This window comes from Bombina bombina, chromosome 6, assembly GCF_027579735.1.
Source record: "Bombina bombina isolate aBomBom1 chromosome 6, aBomBom1.pri, whole genome shotgun sequence".
Taxonomy (NCBI): Eukaryota; Metazoa; Chordata; class Amphibia; order Anura; family Bombinatoridae; genus Bombina; species Bombina bombina.
In genome coordinates, this window is record NC_069504.1 from 104,890,973 (window position 1) to 104,912,179 (window position 21,207).

Consider the following 21,207-nt stretch of genomic DNA (forward strand, 5'->3'; position numbering starts at 1 on the left):
GTATATATACATACACACACACACGTGAGGTATTAAACAGACAAGCACAGGTTGGATAAGGTATATATACATACACACACACACGTGAGGTATTAAACAGACAAGCACAGGTTGGATAAGGTATATATACACACACACACACGTGAGGTATTAAACAGACAAGCACAGGTCGGATAAGGTATATATACACACACGTGAGGTATTAAACAGACAAGCACAGGTTGGTTAAGGTATATATACACACACACGTGAGGTATTAGACAAGCACAGGTTGGATAAAGTATATATACACACACACGTGAGGTATTAAACAGACAAGCACAGGTTGGTTAAGGTATATATACATACACACACACACGTGAGGTATTAAACAGACAAGCACAGGTTGGATAAGGTATATATACACACACACACGTGAGGTATTAAACAGACACGCACAGGTTGGATAAGGTATATATACACACACACACGTGAGGTATTAAACAGACACGCACAGGTTGGATAAGGTATATATACACACACACACGTGAGGTATTAAACAGACAAGCACAGGTCGGATAAGGTATATATACACACACACACGTGAGGTATTAAACAGACAAGCACAGGTTGGTTAAGGTATATATACACACACACACACGTGAGGTATTAGACAAGCACAGGTTGGATAAAGTATATATACACACACACACGTGAGGTATTAAACAGACAAGCACAGGTTGGTTAAGGTATATATACATACACACACACACGTGAGGTATTAAACAGACAAGCACAGGTTGGATAAGGTATATATACATACACACACACGTGAGGTATTAAACAGACAAGCACAGGTTGGTTAAGGTATATATACATACACACACACACACGTGAGGTAGTAAACAGACACGCACAGGTTGGATAAGGTATATATATATATATATATATATACACACACACACGTGAGGTATTAAACAGACAAGCACAGGTTGGTTAAGGTATATATACACACACACGTGAGGTAGTAAACAGACACGCACAGGTTGGATAAGGTATATATATATATATACACACACACACGTGAGGTATTAAACAGACAAGCACAGGTTAGATAAGGTATATATATATATATATATATATATATATATATACACACACACACACGTGAGGTATTAAACAGACACGCACAGGTTGGATAAGGTATATATATATATACACACACACACGTGAGGTATTAAACAGACAAGCACAGGTTGGATAAGGTATATATATATATACACACACACACGTGAGGTATTAAACAGACAAGCACAGGTTGGATAAGGTATATATATATATATATATATATATATATATACACACACACACACGTGAGGTATTAAACAGACAAGCACAGGTTGGATAAGGTATATATACACACACACGTGAGGTATTAAACAGACAAGCACAGGTTGGTTAAGGTATAGCTATGTCCTGGCATGTCCATAGCTAAACAATTAAAAAGGCGCATAGTATGAGTTAATTCATCAACTACAGTATAAATTTACACTTTATTCCATTTTATAACCCTTTTAATAGAATATTATTACACTTTAAACCCTTTTAATCAAAGAAAATCAAAATTATGCTTTATATCCTTTTTTTTATTTTTTTATTTATTTATTTATTTATTTATTGAGGACAAAATAATACAAGAAAATGTATAAACATACAAAACAATTCACAAGTCTTCCATTGCACTCATTTCACAATTCTGGTATGTATTTGCATTGATTAAATGTATTTTTCTCACTCTTTCCCCCTTGTTAAAATGTTATAGGTCACTCTTGGACCTTTTGTATGTAAACAGAATGCAGACAGGGGTATCTTACAACATGAATATAAGAATTCAAAAGAAAAAGTAACATCTTATTCCCATAGCTGTAACTAGATTAGCAATGATGATACAAAAGCTACAGTGCGACAAGCCTACAAGATAACAAATATGACTATACTTAAAGGGACATTATACACTCATTTTTTCTTTACATAAATGTTTTGTAGATGATCTATTTATATAGCCCATAAAGTTTTTTTTGTTTTTTTATGTATAGTTTTGCTTATTTTTAAATAACATTGCTCTGATTTTCAGACTCCTAACCAAGCCCCAAAGTTTTATGTGAATACCGTCAGCTACCTTCTCCAGCTTGCTCCTGTTTGTGTAAAGGGTCTTTTCCTATGCAAAAGAAGGGGGAGGGGGGAGTATCTTATTTCCCACTTGCAGTGGGCTTTCCAGCTACCTTTTCAAAAGAGCTAAACTGAGAGCTTCTAAGTAAGTTTTTAAACAGTTTTATACTGGATTTTTATATCGGTATCTGTGCATCTTATTCTTTATAGTAGTGTCTATTACATGCAGTTATATGAAAATGAGTGTATACTGTCCCTTTTAGGGAGAGAAGCATTTGATCTAATAAGTCTATTCACTGTGAGCATAGATATCATGTCGACTATCAAGCATAATTTTTTACCCTCACGACGATTGACCTTAAAAGCTGCCAAGAGGAATGTGATTAAGGGTTTTATTAGGCAACAGCTAAATAAATAATCCTGTTTTCTTCCTTATGCTGGGAGCGCCACCTAAAGACCCCTGTGTGATCTTATGTAAAGAGTACTCAATCTGATGTTAGTTTTCTGAGTGGAGTAATCAATTTGTTATGTGTGGACATTTGATAAGGCTAGTCATTCAGAAGCTATAGTTCGAAATAGTGAAAAGTTAGGTCCTTGCCCTAACGGTTAAACATTATCATATGTAGTTCAGTTTCTACACCCACTATGAAGATTAACCCCTTAATGACCGAGGACGTGCAGGGTACGTCCTAAAAAAAAAGGCAGTTAACGCCTGAGGACGTACCCTGCACGTCCTCGGTGTGGAAAGCAGCTGGAAGCGATCCTGCTCGCTTCCAGCTGCTTTCCGGTTATTGCAGTGATGCCTTGATATGGAGGCATCCTGCAATAACCTTACATGGCCATCCGATGCAGAGAGAGCCACTGTGTGGCCCTCTCTGCACCGGACATCGATGGCCGGTATCGTTGGTGGGTGGGAGCCGACTTGGGAGGCGGGTGGGCGGCCATCGGTGTGCCGTGTGACTTCAAGGGGGGCAGGATCGGGGACGGGACCGTCGGGGGGCGCGCACGGACGCGCGCGCGTGCAAGGAGGGTGGTGGGCGCGCGCATGCACGCACGGGAGCGGGTGGGAACCGCTACACTACGGAAAATTATTAAAAAGTTACCTAAACTAAAGTTACCTAAAGTGGCACAAAAAAACACACAAAAAGAGATTGTGGAGGGGTGGGGGGTTGGTTTTGTGTGGGGGGGAAGCTACACTACAGAAAAGATTAAAAAATGTAAAAAAAAACAAAACATTTTTTCTTCTAAACTGGGTACTGGCAGACAGCTGCCAGTACCCAAGATGGCGCCCATTAAGTTAGAGTGGGAGGGTTATAGAGCTGTTTGGGGGGGATCAGTGAGGTTGGGGGCTAAGGGGGGATAGTACACAGCAGCATATGTAAATATGCTTTTAAAAAAAAACCACCAAAAAAAAACAAATATAGCTTTTATTTTAGTACTGGCAGACTTTCTGCCAGTACTTAAGATGGCGGGGACAATTGTGGGGTGGGGGAGGGAAGAGAGCTGTTTGGGAGGGATCAGGGGGACTGATGTTTCAGGTGGGAGGCTGAGCTCTACACTAAATCTAATATTAACCCTGCAAGCTCCCTACAAGCTACCTAATTAACCCCTTCATTGCTAGCCATAATACACGTGTGATGCGCAGCGGCATTTAGCGGCCTTCAAAATACCAAAAAGCAACGCCAAAGCCATATATGTCTGCTATTTCTGAACAAAGGGGATCCCAGAGAAGCATTTACAACCATTTGTGCCATAATTGCACAAGCTGTTTGTAAATGATTTCAGTGAGAAACCTAAAATTGTGAAAAAATGTACGTTTTTTTTTAATTTGATCGCATTTGGCGGTGAAATGGTGGCATGAAATATACCAAAATGGGCCTAGATCAATACTTGGGGTTGTCTACTACACTACACTAAAGCTAAAATTACCCCAAAAAGCTCCCTACATGCTCCCTAATTAACCCCTTCACTGCTGGGCATAATACACGTGCGGTGCGCAGTGGCATTTAGTGGCATTCTAATTACCAAAAAGCAACGCCAAAGCCATATAAGTCTGCTATTTCTGAACAAAGGGGATCCCAGAGAAGAATTTACAACCATTTGTGCCATAATTGCACAAGCTGTTTGTAAATAATTTCAGTGAGAAACCTAAAGTTTGTGAAAAAATTTGTGAAAAAGTGAACATTTTTTTTTATTTGATCGCATTTGGCGGTGAAATGGTGGCATGAAATATACCAAAATGGGCCTAGATCAATACTTTGGGTTGGCTACTAAAAAAATATATATACACATGTCGATGGATATTCAGAGATTCCTGAAAGATATCAGTGTTCTAATGTAACTAGCGCTAATTTTGAAAAAATAATGTCTTGGAAATAGCAAAGAACATGTAAACATTGGGTATTTCTAAACTCAGGACAAAATTTAGAAACTATTTAGCATAGGTGTTTTTTGGTGGTTGTAGATATGTAACAGATTTTGGGGGTCAAAGTTAGAAAAAGTGGGGGTTTTTTCAATTTTTCCTCATATTTTATAATTTTTTTTATAGTAAATTATAAGATATGATGAAAATAATGGTATCTTTAGAAAGTCCATTTAATGGCGAGAAAAACGGTATATAATATGTGTGGGTACAGTAAATGAGTAAGAGGAAAATTACAGCTAAACACAAACACCGCAAAAATGTAAAAATAGCCTTGGTCCCAAACGGACAGAAAATGGAAAAGTGCTGTGGTCATTAAGGGGTTAAGCCTTATGTTTAATGCAGCTATTAAGAGTATCTGCATAGAGATACAGGGCGCAATCCGATATACGGCGCAGGTTTCGGCGCAAGCGTGAAAACCTGCACCGCCCGTAGTTTCAGCTCGCACAGCGAGCTATCACATATACGGCGCCGACAGTTGCTAAAGTGCCGTAAGTCTGACAAACTAGCGATGTCCAGAAATCTGCGTAAATACAAATTTCTGGAGTCACCAGTGACTTACGGCACTTTAGAAACTGCCGCCTACAAAAACTGACTAAAATATTAAATCTCCCGTTACTGTCTAACACGCCTCCCAAACATAGCCCGACACGTATACCCCTCTATCCGCAATCCCCCCTCTCACTCCTAACAATAAATATATTAACCGCCGCTCCCGGACCCCACCGCCACCTATATTAACTATATCACCCCCTAATGTGAGCCCCCTACACCGCTACCACCTATATTATATATATTACCCCCTAATGTGAGCCCCCTACACCACCGCCACCTATATTATATATATTACCCCCTAATGTGAGCCCCTTCCCCGCCGCCACCTATTTAAACTACATTACCCCCTAATGTGAGCCCCTACCCCGCCGCCACCAATTTAAACTACATTACCCCCTAATGTGAGCCCCTACCCCGCCGCCACCTATTTAAACTACATTACCCCCTAATGTGAGCCCCTACCCCGCCGCCACCTATATTAAAATAACCCCCTAATGTGAGCCCCTACACCGCCGCCACCTACATTAAAATGATTAACCCCTAATCTAATCCCCCTACCCCGCCGCCACCTATATTAAAATGATTAACCCCTAATCTAATCCCCCTACACTGCCGCAACCTACATTAAAATGATTAACCTCTAATCTAATCCCCCTACACCGCCGCCACCTATATTAAAATAACCCCCTAATGTGAGCCCCTACACCGCCGCCACCTACATTAAAATGATTAACCCCTAATCTAATCCCCCTACCCCGCCGCCACCTATATTAAAATGATTAACCCCTAATCTAATCCCCCTACACTGCCGCAACCTACATTAAAATGATTAACCTCTAATCTAATCCCCCTACACCGCCGCCACCTATATTAAAATAACCCCCTAATGTGAGCCCCTACACCGCCGCCACCTACATTAAAATGATTAACCCCTAATCTAATCCCCCTACCCCGCCGCCACCTATATTAAAATGATTAACCCCTAATCTAATCCCCCTACACTGCCGCCACCTACATTAAAATGATTAACCTCTAATCTAATCCTCCTACACCGCCGCCACCTATATTAAAATGATTAACCCCTAATCTAATCCCCCTACACTGCCGCCACCTACATTAAAATGATTAACCTCTAATCTAATCCCCCTACACCGCCGCCACCTATATTAAAATGATTAACCCCTAATCTAATCCCCCTACACCGCCGCCACCTATATTAAAATGATTAACCACTAAACCTAAGTCTAACCCTAACACCCCCTAACGTAATTATTAAAATAAATCTAAATATTAATATTAACTAAATTATTCCTATTTAAATCTAAATATTTACCTATAAAGTAAACCCTAATATAGCTACAATATAACTAATAATTACATTGTAGCTATTTTAGGGTTTATATTTATTTTACAGGTAACTTGGTATTTATTTTAACTAGGTACGATAGCTATTAAATTGTTAATAACTATTTAATAGCTACCTAGTTAAAATAATTACCAAATTACCTGTAAAATAAATCCTAACCTAAGTTACAAATACACCTACACTATCAATAAATTAATTAAATAAACTACAATTATCGAAACTAAAATATAATTAAATACACTAAACTAAATTACAAAAAAAAAAAAACACTAAATTACAAAAAAATAAAAAAAGATTATAAGAATTTTAAGATAATTACACCTAATCTAAGCCCCCTAATAAAATAACAAAGCCCCCCAAAATAAAAAAATGTCCCTACCCTAAACTAAATTACAAAAAGTAATCAGCTCTATTACCAGCCCTTAAAAGGGCCTTTTGTGGGGCATTGCCCCAAAGTAATCAGCTCTTTTACCTGTAAAAAAAAAAAAAAAGAACAACCCCCCCCATTACAACCCACCACCCCCCACACACCCCTACTCTAAAACCCACCCTATCCCCCCTTAAAAAAAACTAAGTCTAACCCCCAAGTGGTCCTTACCTGTCCTGAAGACCGGCGGAGAAGGTCCTGTTCCAGGCGGAGAAGTCTTCTTCCAGGCGGCGACCTCTTCTTCTTCCAGGCGGCGACCTCTTCTTCTTCCAGGAACCAGCCGGTGCGGAGCGAAGGAGTTGAAGACCGATGACCGCGGAGCTGAAGACCGTCCTCTCTGGAACTGAAGACCGGCGATGCAGGAACTGAAGATTGGTGACGCTGGAACTGAAGACTGGAGCCATGGAGCATGGAGGATCCTCTTCATATGATCACCGCTGTACACTGAATATGAATTCAAGGAACGTGATTAAAAATGGCGTCCCTTGAATTTCTATTGGCGGATTTGAGCCTTCAAATTCAAATCAGCCAATCAGATGAAAGCTACTTTAATTCTATTGGCTGATTTGAATAGCCAATAGAATAAGAGCTACTGTAATTCTATTGGCTGATTAGAATAGCCAATAGAATTACTATAGCTCTTATTCTATTGGCTATTCAAATCAGCCAATAGTAGGGGCTACTTCGAAATGGCTGCCAAGCTCCGTCCACTGATTACATCACAATCTGGGCTACATCTAGGCACTCTGCTGAATAGCATTGACAGTCTGATGAATTTTTTGTAAGTAGTGAGCCTTTAATGCAGCCCAGATCGTGATGTCCTCAGTGGGCACAGCTTGGTAGCCATATCAAAGTGGCCTGGAAACAATATTCAGAATTCCATTTTAAAAAAGTTTCCAATTTACTCCTATCATTAAAATTTACTTTGTTCCTTTGTTGAAGAGATATCTGGATAGGTGGCGCGCACGTGCCTGAAGCACTACATGACAGTGCTGCAGACACGTGCACACTCCTGAATTTACCTTCCTGAATTGAAGTAAATTGGAAAGTTGTTTAAAATTGTATGCTCTATCTGAATCATGAAATATTTGGGGTTTAAAAGGGATGGGAAACACAGGTGTTTGCTATTGAAAATAAATTGTTACAGAGAAAATAGCATGCATGTGTTGTCATGTACTAGACACTTTCCCAGGGGCAGTAATTGCTATGTGCTGACAACTTTTGACACCTCAGGCTGCTGTACTGTCTGGAACTGCTAAGTTTCTTGGCCATACAAATCATGTTGCAAAGGTTATTCTGCTTGTAACTGAACTTCACTGTAAGGAGTGAGACAAATAAAACCAACCAGCAGAACATGCATAGAAAAAACTACATTTGTTTAATGGTACCCTGCAACAACAATTACATAAAACTGTAGTATAAGAGAGAACAGTGATATTTGTATACATCCGTTTACATGGTTCTCACAAACAGAACTTACATTTCTGTTGATCTATATAGCACATGTTGCATTTCTTTTCATTGCAACAAAACAAGCATTTGGCTTCACACGTTTATACACATACTGTACCAAATACTCTTGCACTCACATGGTGGATGTTTTTGAATCTTGCTTACTCATAAAAAAAAAAAAAAATGTGACTGGCTCCACAATTTCTGTCTGGACCCTAAGTTTAAAGTGTACTGTAAAATTGATTTGACCTTTAGGGGTCGATTTATCAAAGGCTTTCGCCAGCCTTTGAGCCCCTACGGCTGCAGCTTCTCACACAAGAACCTGCACGCCGTATTTAACAAGCAGCGGTCATCAAATTGGTTGTGCGCGGGCAGGATTGCATGCAAGCCCAAAATAGCGCCGTGTGCAATGCTGAATTCCTCCAGGAGAATTTAGACCGCCAGAGGCAAGCTGCGGAGGACAAGGGCCCACATATGCGCCCCTATCCGCCTCAGCTTGATAAATCGCCCCCATAAAGGACACTAAAGTCAAAATTGAACTTTCATGATTCAGATAGAGCATGCAATTTTAAGAGACTTTCCAATTTACTTATATTATCACATTTTGCACATTCTTGTTAAATACACACTTTTGAAAACACCAGAGACGTTTAGAATGTATTGCGTATACAAGCCTGTGATTGGCCGATGGCTGTCACATGATGTGATTATTTATGCTTATTTGAAATTCTGAGTAAGTGCTATTGCATTGTTTTGTTTTTTTTTATTATGCAATTCTACTGTATTTAGTGGTCCTTTAAAGACTTTTTATACCAGCAGCAGAGTATAAAATATATGGGAACTTGCTCCTTTAGGTTTATTATTATATATAAAATAGCTGGCTGTGCTCATTGAAACCACCACCTATTGAAATGGGCTTTGCTTGCAGTAAGAATATCACTCCTTATCTTATTTCTATACACATATGCCTCTATCATATCTCTCCCTGTGTAAACAAAAGCCAATACTAAGGGCCAGTGTCGTGTCGAAATCTGCGACCCGACAGAATGTGCGACCTGTCGGAATGTGCGGGTAATGAAAAACCTGCCAGCGTGGAGAGAAACCACATACAATCTTTGGGACATTACATTGTAATGTGAGTGTCCCTCCTTCATATCCAGAGCCCTGCATAGCCAAATAAACATCTCCCAAACCAAAATTTACAATTCTAAAAAGGTTTGTGGCATAATCCTGCCAGAGTGGAGAGCTTTAAGATTTGGGCCTTATAGTGCACAACTAAAAATAACAAATTTTAGTACTTCTCTCTCCCACCCCACCACTGGGGGGGTGATTACAGCTACTGCCTATTGTTTACATAGCTTTCTATAGAGAATACAAAAGTATTCATATTTTCTGTATAGCTGGTGGATTTAAATGGCAAAAGACAGCTGTTTCAAATGACAAAATAAAGTTAAATTGGCAATTTGTAAATAATGTAATACAAGCTAACAGGTGAAATGGAATAATGGGAACACATTTAAAAGGGGAGAACATTTTAAAGCACAATGTCCCTTTAATGTAAATTGCCCAACCCCTAAACCTGACACTTCAATTTCAGTAGAAACAGTAACAGATCAACACCATAAATAAATAAAGATCTAGTGATATGAATAACAAATATACTCCAGCAAACTGCAAAAAGACAGGTCTGTACCTTTGCACCGGGAACACAGATCTGGTATAGGTGCTACATCAGCATAAACCGTTTAAAAGAAACAAAGGTTTCAAACGTATATTTTACAATAACGTTATTTGTGTTAGCTACTCGCAGCCAAGGGGTAAAATGACTGCCCAGTTGTGCGAAATGGAATCATGAGTGGTGTCCAAAGTACAGCTTTTGGGAGTGGGTAGTATTGCGCCCAGTCACCTACATTTTGTCCAGTATTTTTATGGAAAACAGCTGGCAAACCTAGCTGGGGGCTAAATTAGGCCTGCTGGATATTTGTGTGTTGCCCACAAGATTAGATTTTTTTTTACATTTTAAATGCTTGGGGGGGAAAAAAATCAATAGAAGAATAATATTTTGCTATTCGTGAGAGTTAATGACAGGGACTGTATATATCTCTCAGCTTTGCAATGCTGCTCGGCAAAACAGGATCTCACAGCAGAAATTCTTCACAAATATAAAAATGAGGCTGCAACCAAACTAAGTTTCAGATTGGGTCATGTCTTAAGTGAGCTTGAGAAAGGGGCAGGAAGCCCCAAACGTTGCTCTAATAAAAAGGTATTTTCCTTTCCCTGCAAGTGCTACCGTCTTTCATCTCTACATTTAGTAGTCTAGGAGTTATTTGGCTCTGGATATTTCATCACTGAAGTGCATCTTCTTTCTGTTGCTAGAAATAGCTCTAGCACATCATTGTAAAAAAATCTGCATCCTGTTTCCCACTAAGACACCAAACTATGTTAGAAAAAGCTGCCCATTAGACTTAATTTCTTCCTCAATATCTAATATCTCAGTAGATGTTGTTAGAACCTTCTCCATATTGTCCAACTATACTTCAATCTCAAAGAATATATTTTCTAAAAATGACTGTTTACCCGTGGAAAGTGCTTACAATAATTACCCTATGGGAGTGCAACATGGATTTTTCACTAAACCTCTCACCCACTATGGGTCTAACAACCCCTGTTCAATGATGTCCCAGGGGTGCAAACTACTATTAACAGTTTAAAGTTCAGAAACAATAGTTTGTACCTCACTCAAGTATCCAGCCTTTAAAGAGATAGAGAGGTAAAAACTGAAATGTGCATGAAAGCATTTCAATGTCATTTGCTGTGAGATCTTGATAGTCACCCATGACATTGTGACCACAATAGTGTGATTGGTCTACACAAAATACCAAGCAATAGAAATCAGAAATAAACAAAAAAAAATTTTTTTTATTTTGGATATAAAATCCTAAAAGGGACATAAAAGTCAAGGTGAGGGGGCGTGTCCGAGCAGCGTACCTAGTAGGACGCATTTACTGCAGGCTCCGAAAGATTCCTCTAAAATCCACCAATTTAAGAGCATTGAGCAGCTACATATCAGTTATAATTCAAAGAGCAGTGGTCACGGCAATTGTAGTGGCTATACTGCAACTTTTGACTTCTGCTTTCATGACTTCAGGGCCACAGTTCGGAAGAGCAAGACCTAAGGCGGTGGCCTATTTATAGGTAACGATCCCCCCCCGGTGTTACCGGGTTATCAGTGCTGGCAGCAGGTCTCTGCCTTACTGACTTTCACACCATCACTGTACAGAGCGGAGGGAAGCCACTAGCTCCGGTATCAAAATACCCACACTGCAAACCCTGAGTGAACAAGTATTAAGCAGGGACAGACATTATGCAGCTAAGATGGCCGATCCAGGGGAGGGAGGCCCCCAAGATAACTACAATGATATTTGGCGCAAAATCGACTTACTGTTCCAGCAGCTTATGGATAAAGCTCCTTTTGATGTGCTAATGAGGCGTCTTACACCTACAACAGAGGACAGCATCAGAGAGATTTCCCTAAACACGAGCCTCAAACCAGGGGAGCCCTCAAACAATACTAAGCCTGTTGAACAGCAACAAGTCTTGGCGGCACAGGAAATAAAAAGCAGACCACAGGCACTATCAGTGAGGATGAAGAGCGTCATAAAACCAGGGTCTTTGGATCACCCCAATACGATGAAAAGGTTCTGGCTGCGACAGAGACATAGTTTGCTGGTTGAGGCTGTGCGGGGGTTCGGTGGGGGCCCCCGGGGGACTGCAGCTGAAAAACGGACATTTTCTATACCCGAAAAACTGGATCACACCCATGATACTTGCGGCGACCTGCCGGGGACTCTCCAAACCATGCAGATCTATCTACTGACCATGGTTGAATCTTTGGACACACAAGGTACTCTCCCTCTCTGGATCTATTTTACTAACTATAAGCCCAGCGATCCATGTGATCCTGAGGGAACATTCCCGCACTGGCTCACAAAATCATGGGGATGAAGGGCCATCTGAACTCTAACATCTTGACTCCCCGAAACATGTATATCTAATTATAGTATCTTCGGGTCCTTTAATAATGATGGTTTGCTGTTTTTGTTTGTTTATGAGTTATCTTTGAGTGTAACCTGCGTGTGGATACTAACACACACGCCTTGAGGGTTAAGATATGGTCAATTTAAGAAAATGGTTACTGAATGAAGAATACCCACATTTCCTGTAACTTAGGTCATATAATCTGTGATATTAGGTTTGTGTAACTATATATGTAAATGAACTATCTTTACGTAATAGGAGAATTGCTAAGACATGTTCTCAGATCCATGGACACTCTCATCACTTAGCCATCTGCAATGCCTAAGCAGTACATTAGATTTCTATATATCGAATACAGGATATGGGATAAAAGGCAGTTTGCTGCGTTCATGCTTAGTACGACAAGCAACAGGTTGATCACATTCTCGCGGCTAACGGCCGAAGCAGCGAGAAGGTATAAATATAGCTTTGCGAGTTGTATAGAGCCATAGTATTTACAAAACGCAAAATAATTCACCTGATTTTATTACTACAACTAGTCTTCCCCTAGCCTATTAGTAACATCGCCATGCAACCTCTTTTTTAACTTAATGTCCCTAACGTATTTGGCGCCAATCACTATGATTATGGAATAGATTATTGGTTCACATACCAAATAATGCCCCTCCGAGAGATCTCAGCTCTATGCCCTCAAACTAATTACCAGCATCGTCACACAACGGCTCAAACACTAACTACACTACTTCTATAAATGACCAAAATCCTTGCAGGATATATCTCACTCTCAGGTTATTAATATGATTGACTTAAAGCTAGGCTGTGGCTCTTATGTAGCCTTTTCTATGATGAGCAAGTTCATTAATTGTTCCCTCTGTTTTTGCTTCCCCTTTGTTTTATTTTCATATTTTCTCTTATTTTCATTTAAAAAAAAAAAAAAAAAAATCCCTTAGCAGTCATTATATTAATCCTGTAGACCCAAGAGTGGTCAACAATGTTTTCACTTGGGATCAAAATGAGGATAAATCTGACATCAAAGAAAGACTGTATCTTAATTTTCATTGTACCTCATGTATATTTTTCAGTTGTATTGAACAATTCCTCAATAAAAATTTATAAAAAAAAAAAAAAAAAAAAAAGTCAAGGTGAAAGGCAATGTAGTCAGAGTTTGCAAACATGTTTCCCTGAAACACACGTCACACATGTAATGTCACACATGTAATGTCACACATTACAGTAATGCTTTATCCTAGTATCTTATGCTTACTTCAGTGCCTTTACTTCTGTATTGTAGCAATTTTTTATACTTGACACTATTTAATTTAAAATAATTTACACAATAGTAGAGCAAAGTTTGGCAGTGTCATTATGGGCATGTGAATATGGATATGCTGGAGTGCTTTTTGTATTTCCCCATACCCTCTTTATGTGGTCTGCTTAATAATTTATTATATACATTTTTGTCTTAATTCACTGCATATAATGCCAATACATTAAAACATTTTTAACATTGTACTGTACATTGTCAGATGATAAATCATTGATGGAGAAGCAATTTTGAATATAGGACATTACATGGATCAAATCCCTATTCTAGAGCAGGGGTCGACAAATTTAGGAGCCAGTAACATACTCTTAGTAACCAGACAGTGGTATTTGTATATAGATAAAGAATAACCCAAAAAGTTAGGAGCCAGGGGTAAAATTCTAGGAGCCAATGGTTCCCTGGCTCCTGGGCTTGTTGGAGCCTTGTTTTTGAGATGTGCACAAATCCTACTATAAACAACAAATATTTTGTCTTTGATATATATTTTTTTAAAATACAGGTTGACGTTTAATTTGTGTAGCTCTAGGCTTCACCCGGGGCATATTTGTTGCCTGCAATAACTAAAATTCTTTGTTTGTATAAATATAAATGCATAATTCTCTTACACAAATCAGATACTCTTCAATGTTACACGTATAGGTCCAAAAACACATGAACGTTTCTACAAAGAGTTGTGAACTAGGGCACAAGGATACCTACTGTGTCACTGGACCTGACTAAATGTAGGAACTATTTAAAAGACAAACATTCTGACAACACGTTAAAACCAGATCGGGTTTGTCCCTTCAATATTTATAGGCTATCATTAAATGGTAGATAAAACTGTATCTACAGTCAAAAGGCTTGAGAGTATTGTCAGTGCATAGACAATGGGCTCCATTTATCATCCTGCGGCGGACAGTGGCGCACAGCCAATCACAAGCAGGCAGGAGCTGTCAATCTCCTTGGTCGGACGAGACAGGGAAGATTAAAATTCTCCACCTTTTTGGAGTTGCAATTATTCTTGTGAAAGAGCAACACACTGAGATCTGGATTTGCTCACATCTTAGAGTGGGGGTCACAAAGGATTTGAATGCACATCCCTGGTATACATATACCATTGTGTTGTATTTAGGAAGTATTTTTTGAACTATTATTGAAACCTATATATATTTTAAAATGTAGTTCTAAATTATAATACGAGCAACACGCATTATATATAGACACTTTGGCATTTACAGTGTTTTAAAATGTGTATTTTACAGTATATTGACTGAGTCCAGTACTTACTCTGGTCTGTGCTGCCTTATTACTGGATTCTTGGACTCCCATAATTTATTTCTAGTTCCAAATGTACATGAATAATTAATCAGTTTTTATTTATTATTATCTTCATAGTAACATTATTATTATTTTTTACCACCGATATATTTTATATTTATCATAAAGTGTTTCACTTTTGTATTTAATTATCTAATAACATATTTTACAAAGTCTAACATTGTACATAGATAATAAACCTCACAATAAAATGTTCTTTTTTGTAAAATACATTCATTAAATATAATAGAATAGCACAGGTTATTTATCTTCTATAAATCAAAGACATTGACAGTTTGCATAAAAATAACTGCATCTTGTGGACTGATGCTTGCATATATTCCTTTGTATTGTTATTAATATATTACCATCTATGTACATGAATACCAGTGCATGGTACATGCTACACAGTCATCTATTTCCTACTGTACCCATATGCAATTATTGTATAGGAAATAGTGTGCACCAAATAGTGTGTGGTACAACCTATAAACAACTATAAACCTGTTGTACATTGTGTAACATGCAAATACCTCTGCACCTCAGTGCTTTGTTGTCACTTGTATAACATAAAATCTCTTGCAAATGTAAAAGGTCCTTTCAACAACTCTAAAGCTGTCCTACGCTAAAACTACAGTACACTAGAAATTTCACTATGTAAGAAGAACATTTCCTTTAAAAAAAAAGGTGCAGCATAACACCTAACGTTCTAGTTCTCTCTTGTGCAATAGACAAACACTTGTGTTTCTTGCATAACATTCAAACACCAATAAAAGTTGTTCTTTGTGTAACACAAGCGCCTCCACACACCTGGCTACATTCCTGTCACATGCAAACACCAATACATATGCATCTGTTACAAAGAACACGTTTTATTGCCTCTCCAGTTATATACATTTCCATACCTGATTAGATAATCTGGGTCATTCAAACACATAAGCACCTAATTGCATTTTACGCAACATGCAAATGCCAATGCACCACATTGCTTTTTCTCTGTGTAAAAAGCAAACAATATGGACCACATAGACTTGTGTAATATGCGAACAATTCTCTTTTTATGTTAAAATATTTTTTTTATTATGCAGAGTACATCACATCACATATTGATAAACATTAATATTTCAGTACATCATGGGATCATTAGACAGTACATCAATGTGGTAAATGCACATCGTCCATCTTCTGTACCGAACATTACCATTGACTGTAATTTGAGATATTAGTCCACAACGTCCATATACTATGTCGTGTTATACAATACAATATCAATTCTCTTTTTATAATGCTTTGTCACAAAAGAAACAAGAACAAACTCAATGAGTAACTGGTTGTTTACCAGGCATGGCTTATTACCTTGCTTTTATCTCTAGCATGTCCCTGATTTCTGCAAACACAAACACCTCTCAAATCTGCACTGTATGCCTCCTCTGTACACACATGTGACTCCAATACCACTAGACTACTTTCATCTGGTGCAGTGCATGCCTTGTCTGTATTCTACACTGCATGCTTCCTTGCCCTCCTGAACTATGTACCTTCTTGCTTCCTACACTGATTGGCAGGTCTGTATCCTTTACCGCATGCCTTATCTGTATCCTGCACTCTATATCTCCTTGCCTACTGCACCGCATGCCTTATCTGTATCCTGCACTCTATACCTCCTTGCCTCCTGCACTGCATGCCTTATCTGTATCCTGCACTCTATACCTCCTTGCCTCCTGCACCGTTTGCCTTATCTGTATCCTGCAGTTTATACCTCTTTGCCTCCTGCACCGCATGCCTCATCTGTATTCTGCACTCTATATCTCCTTGCCTCCTGCACCTGCATGCCGTATCTGTATCCTGCACTCCATACTTTGTCTGTATCCTGCACTCTATACCTCCTTGCCTCCTGCACTCTATACCTCCTTGCCTCCTGCACTCTATACCTCCTTGCCTCCTGCACTCTATACCTCCTTGCCTCCTGCACTCTATATCTACTGCACCGCATGCCTTATCTGTATCCTGCACTCTATACCGTCTTGCCTCCAGCGACGCATGTTTTATCTGTATCCTGCATTCTATACCTCCTTGTCTCCTGCATGCCTTATCTGTATCCTGCACTCTATATCTACTGCACTACATACTTTGTCTGTATCCTGCACTCTATACCTTCTTGCCTCCAGCAACGCATGTTTTATCTGTATCCTGCACTCTATATCTCCTTGTCTCCTGCACCTGCATGCCTTATCTGTATCCTGCACTCTATACCTCGTCTTCTGCACCTGCATGCCTTATCTGTATCCTGCACTCTATACCTCCTTGTCTCCTGCACGTCTTTTCTGTATCCTGCACTCTATATCTATTGCACTGCATGCCTTATCTGTATCCTGCACTCTATACCTCCTTGTCGCCTGCATGCCTTATCTGTATCCTGCACTCTATACCTCCTTGTCTCCTGCACCTGCATGCTCTGTATCCTGCACTCTATACCTCCTTGTCTCCTGCATGCTCTGTATCCTGCACTCTATACCTCCTTGCCTCCTGCACTCTATACCTCCTTGTCTCCTGCACCTGCATGCTCTGTATCCTGCACTCTATACCTCCTTGTCTCCTGCACCTGCATGCTCTGTATCCTGCACTCTATACCTCCTTGTCTCCTGCACCTGCATGCTCTGTATCCTGCACTCTATACCTCCTTGTCTCCTGCACCTGCATGCTCTGTATCCTGCACTCTATACCTCCTTGTCTCCTGCACCTGCATGCTCTGTATCCTGCACTCTATACCTCCTTGTCTCCTGCACCTGCATGTTTTTTCTGTATCCTGCACTCTATACCTCCTTGTCTCCTGCACCTGCATGTCTTTTCTGTATCCTGCACTCTATACCTCCTTGTCTCCTGCACCTGCATGTATTTTCTATATCTGCACTCTATACCTCCTTGCCTCCTGCATGCCTTATCTGTATCCTGCACGCTATACCTCATTGCCTCCTGCATGCATTGTCTCTATATTCTGCACTCTATATTTCCTTGCCTCCTGCACCTGCATGCATTTTCTGTATCCTGCACTCTATACCTCATTGCCTCCTGCACGCATTATCTGTATCTTGCACTCTATACCTCCTTGTCTCCTGCACCCGCATGTATTTTCTGTATCCTGCACTCTATATCTACTGCACTGCATGCCTTATCTGTAAATCCTGCACTCTATATCTACTGCACTGCATGCCTTATCTGTATCCTGCACTCTATATCTCCTTGTCACCTGCATGCTTTATCTGTATCCTGCACTCTATACCTCCTTGTCTCCTGCATGCTCTGTATCCTGCACTCTATACCTCCTTGTCTCCTGCATGCTCTGTATCCTGCACTCTATACCTCCTTGTCTCCTGCATGCTCTGTATCCTGCACTCTATACCTCCTTGTCTCCTGAATGCTCTGTCTCCTGCACCTGCATGTCTTTTCTGTATCCTGCACTCTATACCTCCTTGTCTCCTGCACCTGCATGTCTTTTCTGTATCCTGCACTCTATACCTCATTGCCTCCTGCATGCATTGTCTCTGTATCCTGCACTCTATATTTCCTTGCCTCCTGCACCTGCATGCTTTGTCTGTATCCTGCACTCTATATCTCCTTGCCTCCTGCACCTGCATGCTTTATCTGTATCCTGCACTTTATATCTCCATGCCTCCTGCACCTGCATGTTTTTCTGTATCTTGCATTCTATATCTACTGCACCGCATTCATTATCTCTACCCTGCACGCTATATCTCCTTGCCTCATGCACCTGCACGCTATATCTCCTTGCCTCATGCACCTGCATGCCTTGTCTGTATCCTGCACTCTATATCTCTTTGCCTCCTGCACCTGCATGCTTTGTCTGTATCCTGCACTCTATATCTACTGCACCGCATTCCTTATCTCTACCCTGCACTCTATATCTCCTTGCCTCATGCACCTGCACTCTATATCTCCTAGCCTCCTGCATGCTTTGTCTGTATCCTGCACTCTATATCTACTGCACCGCATTTCTTATCTCTACCCTGCACTTTATACCTTCTTGCCTCCTGCATGCTTTGTCTGTACCCTGCACTCTATATTTCCTTGCCTCCTGCACCTGCATGCTTTGTCTGTATCCTGCACTCTATATCTCCTTGCCTCCTGCACCTGCATGCTTTGTCTGTATCCTGCACTCTATATCTCTATGCCTCCTGCACCTGCATGCTTTATCTGTATCCTGCACTTTATATCTCCATGCCTCCTGCACCTGCATGTTTTTCTGTATCTTGCATTCTATATCTACTGCACCGCATTCATTATCTCTACCCTGCACGCTATATCTCCTTGCCTCATGCACCTGCACGCTATATCTCCTTGCCTCCTGCACCTGCATGCTTTGTCTGTATCCTGCACTCTATATCTCCTTGCCTCCTGCACCTGCATGCTTTGTCTGTATCCTGCACGCTATATCTCCTTGCCTCATGCACCTGCATGCTTTGTCTGTATCCTGCACTCTATATCTCCTTGCCTCCTGCACCTGCATGCTTTGTCTGTATCCTGCACTCTATATCTCCTTGCCTCCTGCACCTGCATGCTTTGTCTGTATCCTGCACGCTATATCTCCTTGCCTCATGCACCTGCATGCTTTGTCTGTATCCTGCACTCTATATCTCCTTGCCTCCTGCACCTGCATGCTTTGTCTGTATCCTGCACTCTATATCTACTGCACCGCATTAATTATCTCTACCCTGCACTCTATATCTCCTTGCCTCATGCACCTGCACTCTATATCTACTGCACCGCATTCATTATCTCTACCCTGCACTCTATATCTCCTTGCCTCATGCACCTGCACTCTATATCTCCTAGCCTCCTGCATGCTTTGTCTGTATCCTGCACTCTATATCTACTGCACCGCATTCCTTATCTCTACCCTGCACTTTATACCTTCTTGCCTCCTGCACTGCACTACGTTTTTCTATATCAATACTTCACTTAACAATTTATACAGCTTATACTACCTGCTTCTGCACTTCATTACCTCCCCTGCCCACTACACTGATCGTCTTCCCTGGATCCTGTGCCCAGCACTACACGTCTCATGCACTGTTAGCCTTTTCTTTTTGCAGCACTACTCGCCGTCAGTTTATCCAGCACATTGTATCCTCTGCCTCTCCAACAGGCACATCACAGACACCTCACCCACCTCTCCGCCTCCTTGTCCCCTTCCGGTTGCAACATGTCCCTCTCCATTGCCGGTTTAGTGGCCTTGCCCCGCCGAAGCTCCGGATGGCTGCTAGGCCTGTAGTACTGGCTGTCCCTGCACCACAATGAGACAGAAGGCGATACAGCCAGTGCCCAGTGCACCCAGCAACGGAGCACCGCTCGGCTCCTCCTCACCAACATGTCACCGCTGTCAGCAGCACGCCCTCTTTACTCGGGGCGGGTGACAAACACAATGACATACTCTGCATAGGGACAAGTAGTTAAAACCTTGTGGTTCTATGGGAAGTTTACAGGTTTCATTTAAAGGGATAGGAAAGTAAAAAAAAAAAACTTGCACGATTCAGCTATAACTTGTAATTAGTGACAGTAAATTCAAAATGAAACCTGATTCAGATACAGCATGCAAATTTAAACAACTTTCCAATTTACTAATGTTATCAAATTTGCTTTGTTTTCTTGGTATCTTTTATTGAAGAGTGAAACTAGGTAGGCGCATAAGAGCTCAGGAGTGTGCACGTGTCTTTAGTACTCTATGGCAGCAGTGTTTTGCAACATTATTTGTAGCTTTGTTATAGAATGTTGCAAAACACTGCTGCCATACAGTACTAAAGACACGTGCACACTCCTGAGCTCTTATGTGCCTACCTAGTTTTACTCTTGATAACAGAAGTAAATGGGAGAGTTGTTTAAAATTGTTTGTTCTAGATAGCTAGGGTTTCCGGAGGTGGAGCCTGTGCATGAGACTGTGCTGCACAAGCTCTGTCCATCTCCTCCGTGCAATTTACCTTGGCGGCAACTTGCGCGCCAGATACCCTGCAATTGTGGAGGATTATTGCAACCAGCTGAGACACTGCTGGAGGAACCCATACAGCGCTGCTACAACTTAGCGCTATAACATACCATCGATGTGCAGGCCCCAAAGACCATCACCCTAGGGAGAGGCCGCACACAGTCGAAAGATCTCAAGA

General features: G+C 40.6%; 1 protein-coding gene across 1 annotated transcript in view; it reads right to left on the reverse strand.

Annotated features, from left to right (window-relative positions):
* The window catches only part of NAPEPLD (N-acyl phosphatidylethanolamine phospholipase D), a 126,261-nt gene extending 105,800 nt beyond the window's left edge, over window positions 1-20,461 (reverse strand). The window contains exon 1 of the mRNA XM_053716538.1: window positions 20,220-20,461. Within this exon, the coding sequence (XP_053572513.1) occupies window positions 20,220-20,419 (200 nt within the window). The 5' untranslated portion in view covers window positions 20,420-20,461. The remainder of the gene's footprint in view (window positions 1-20,219) is intronic.
* Between the last annotated feature and the right edge of the window lie 746 nt (window positions 20,462-21,207).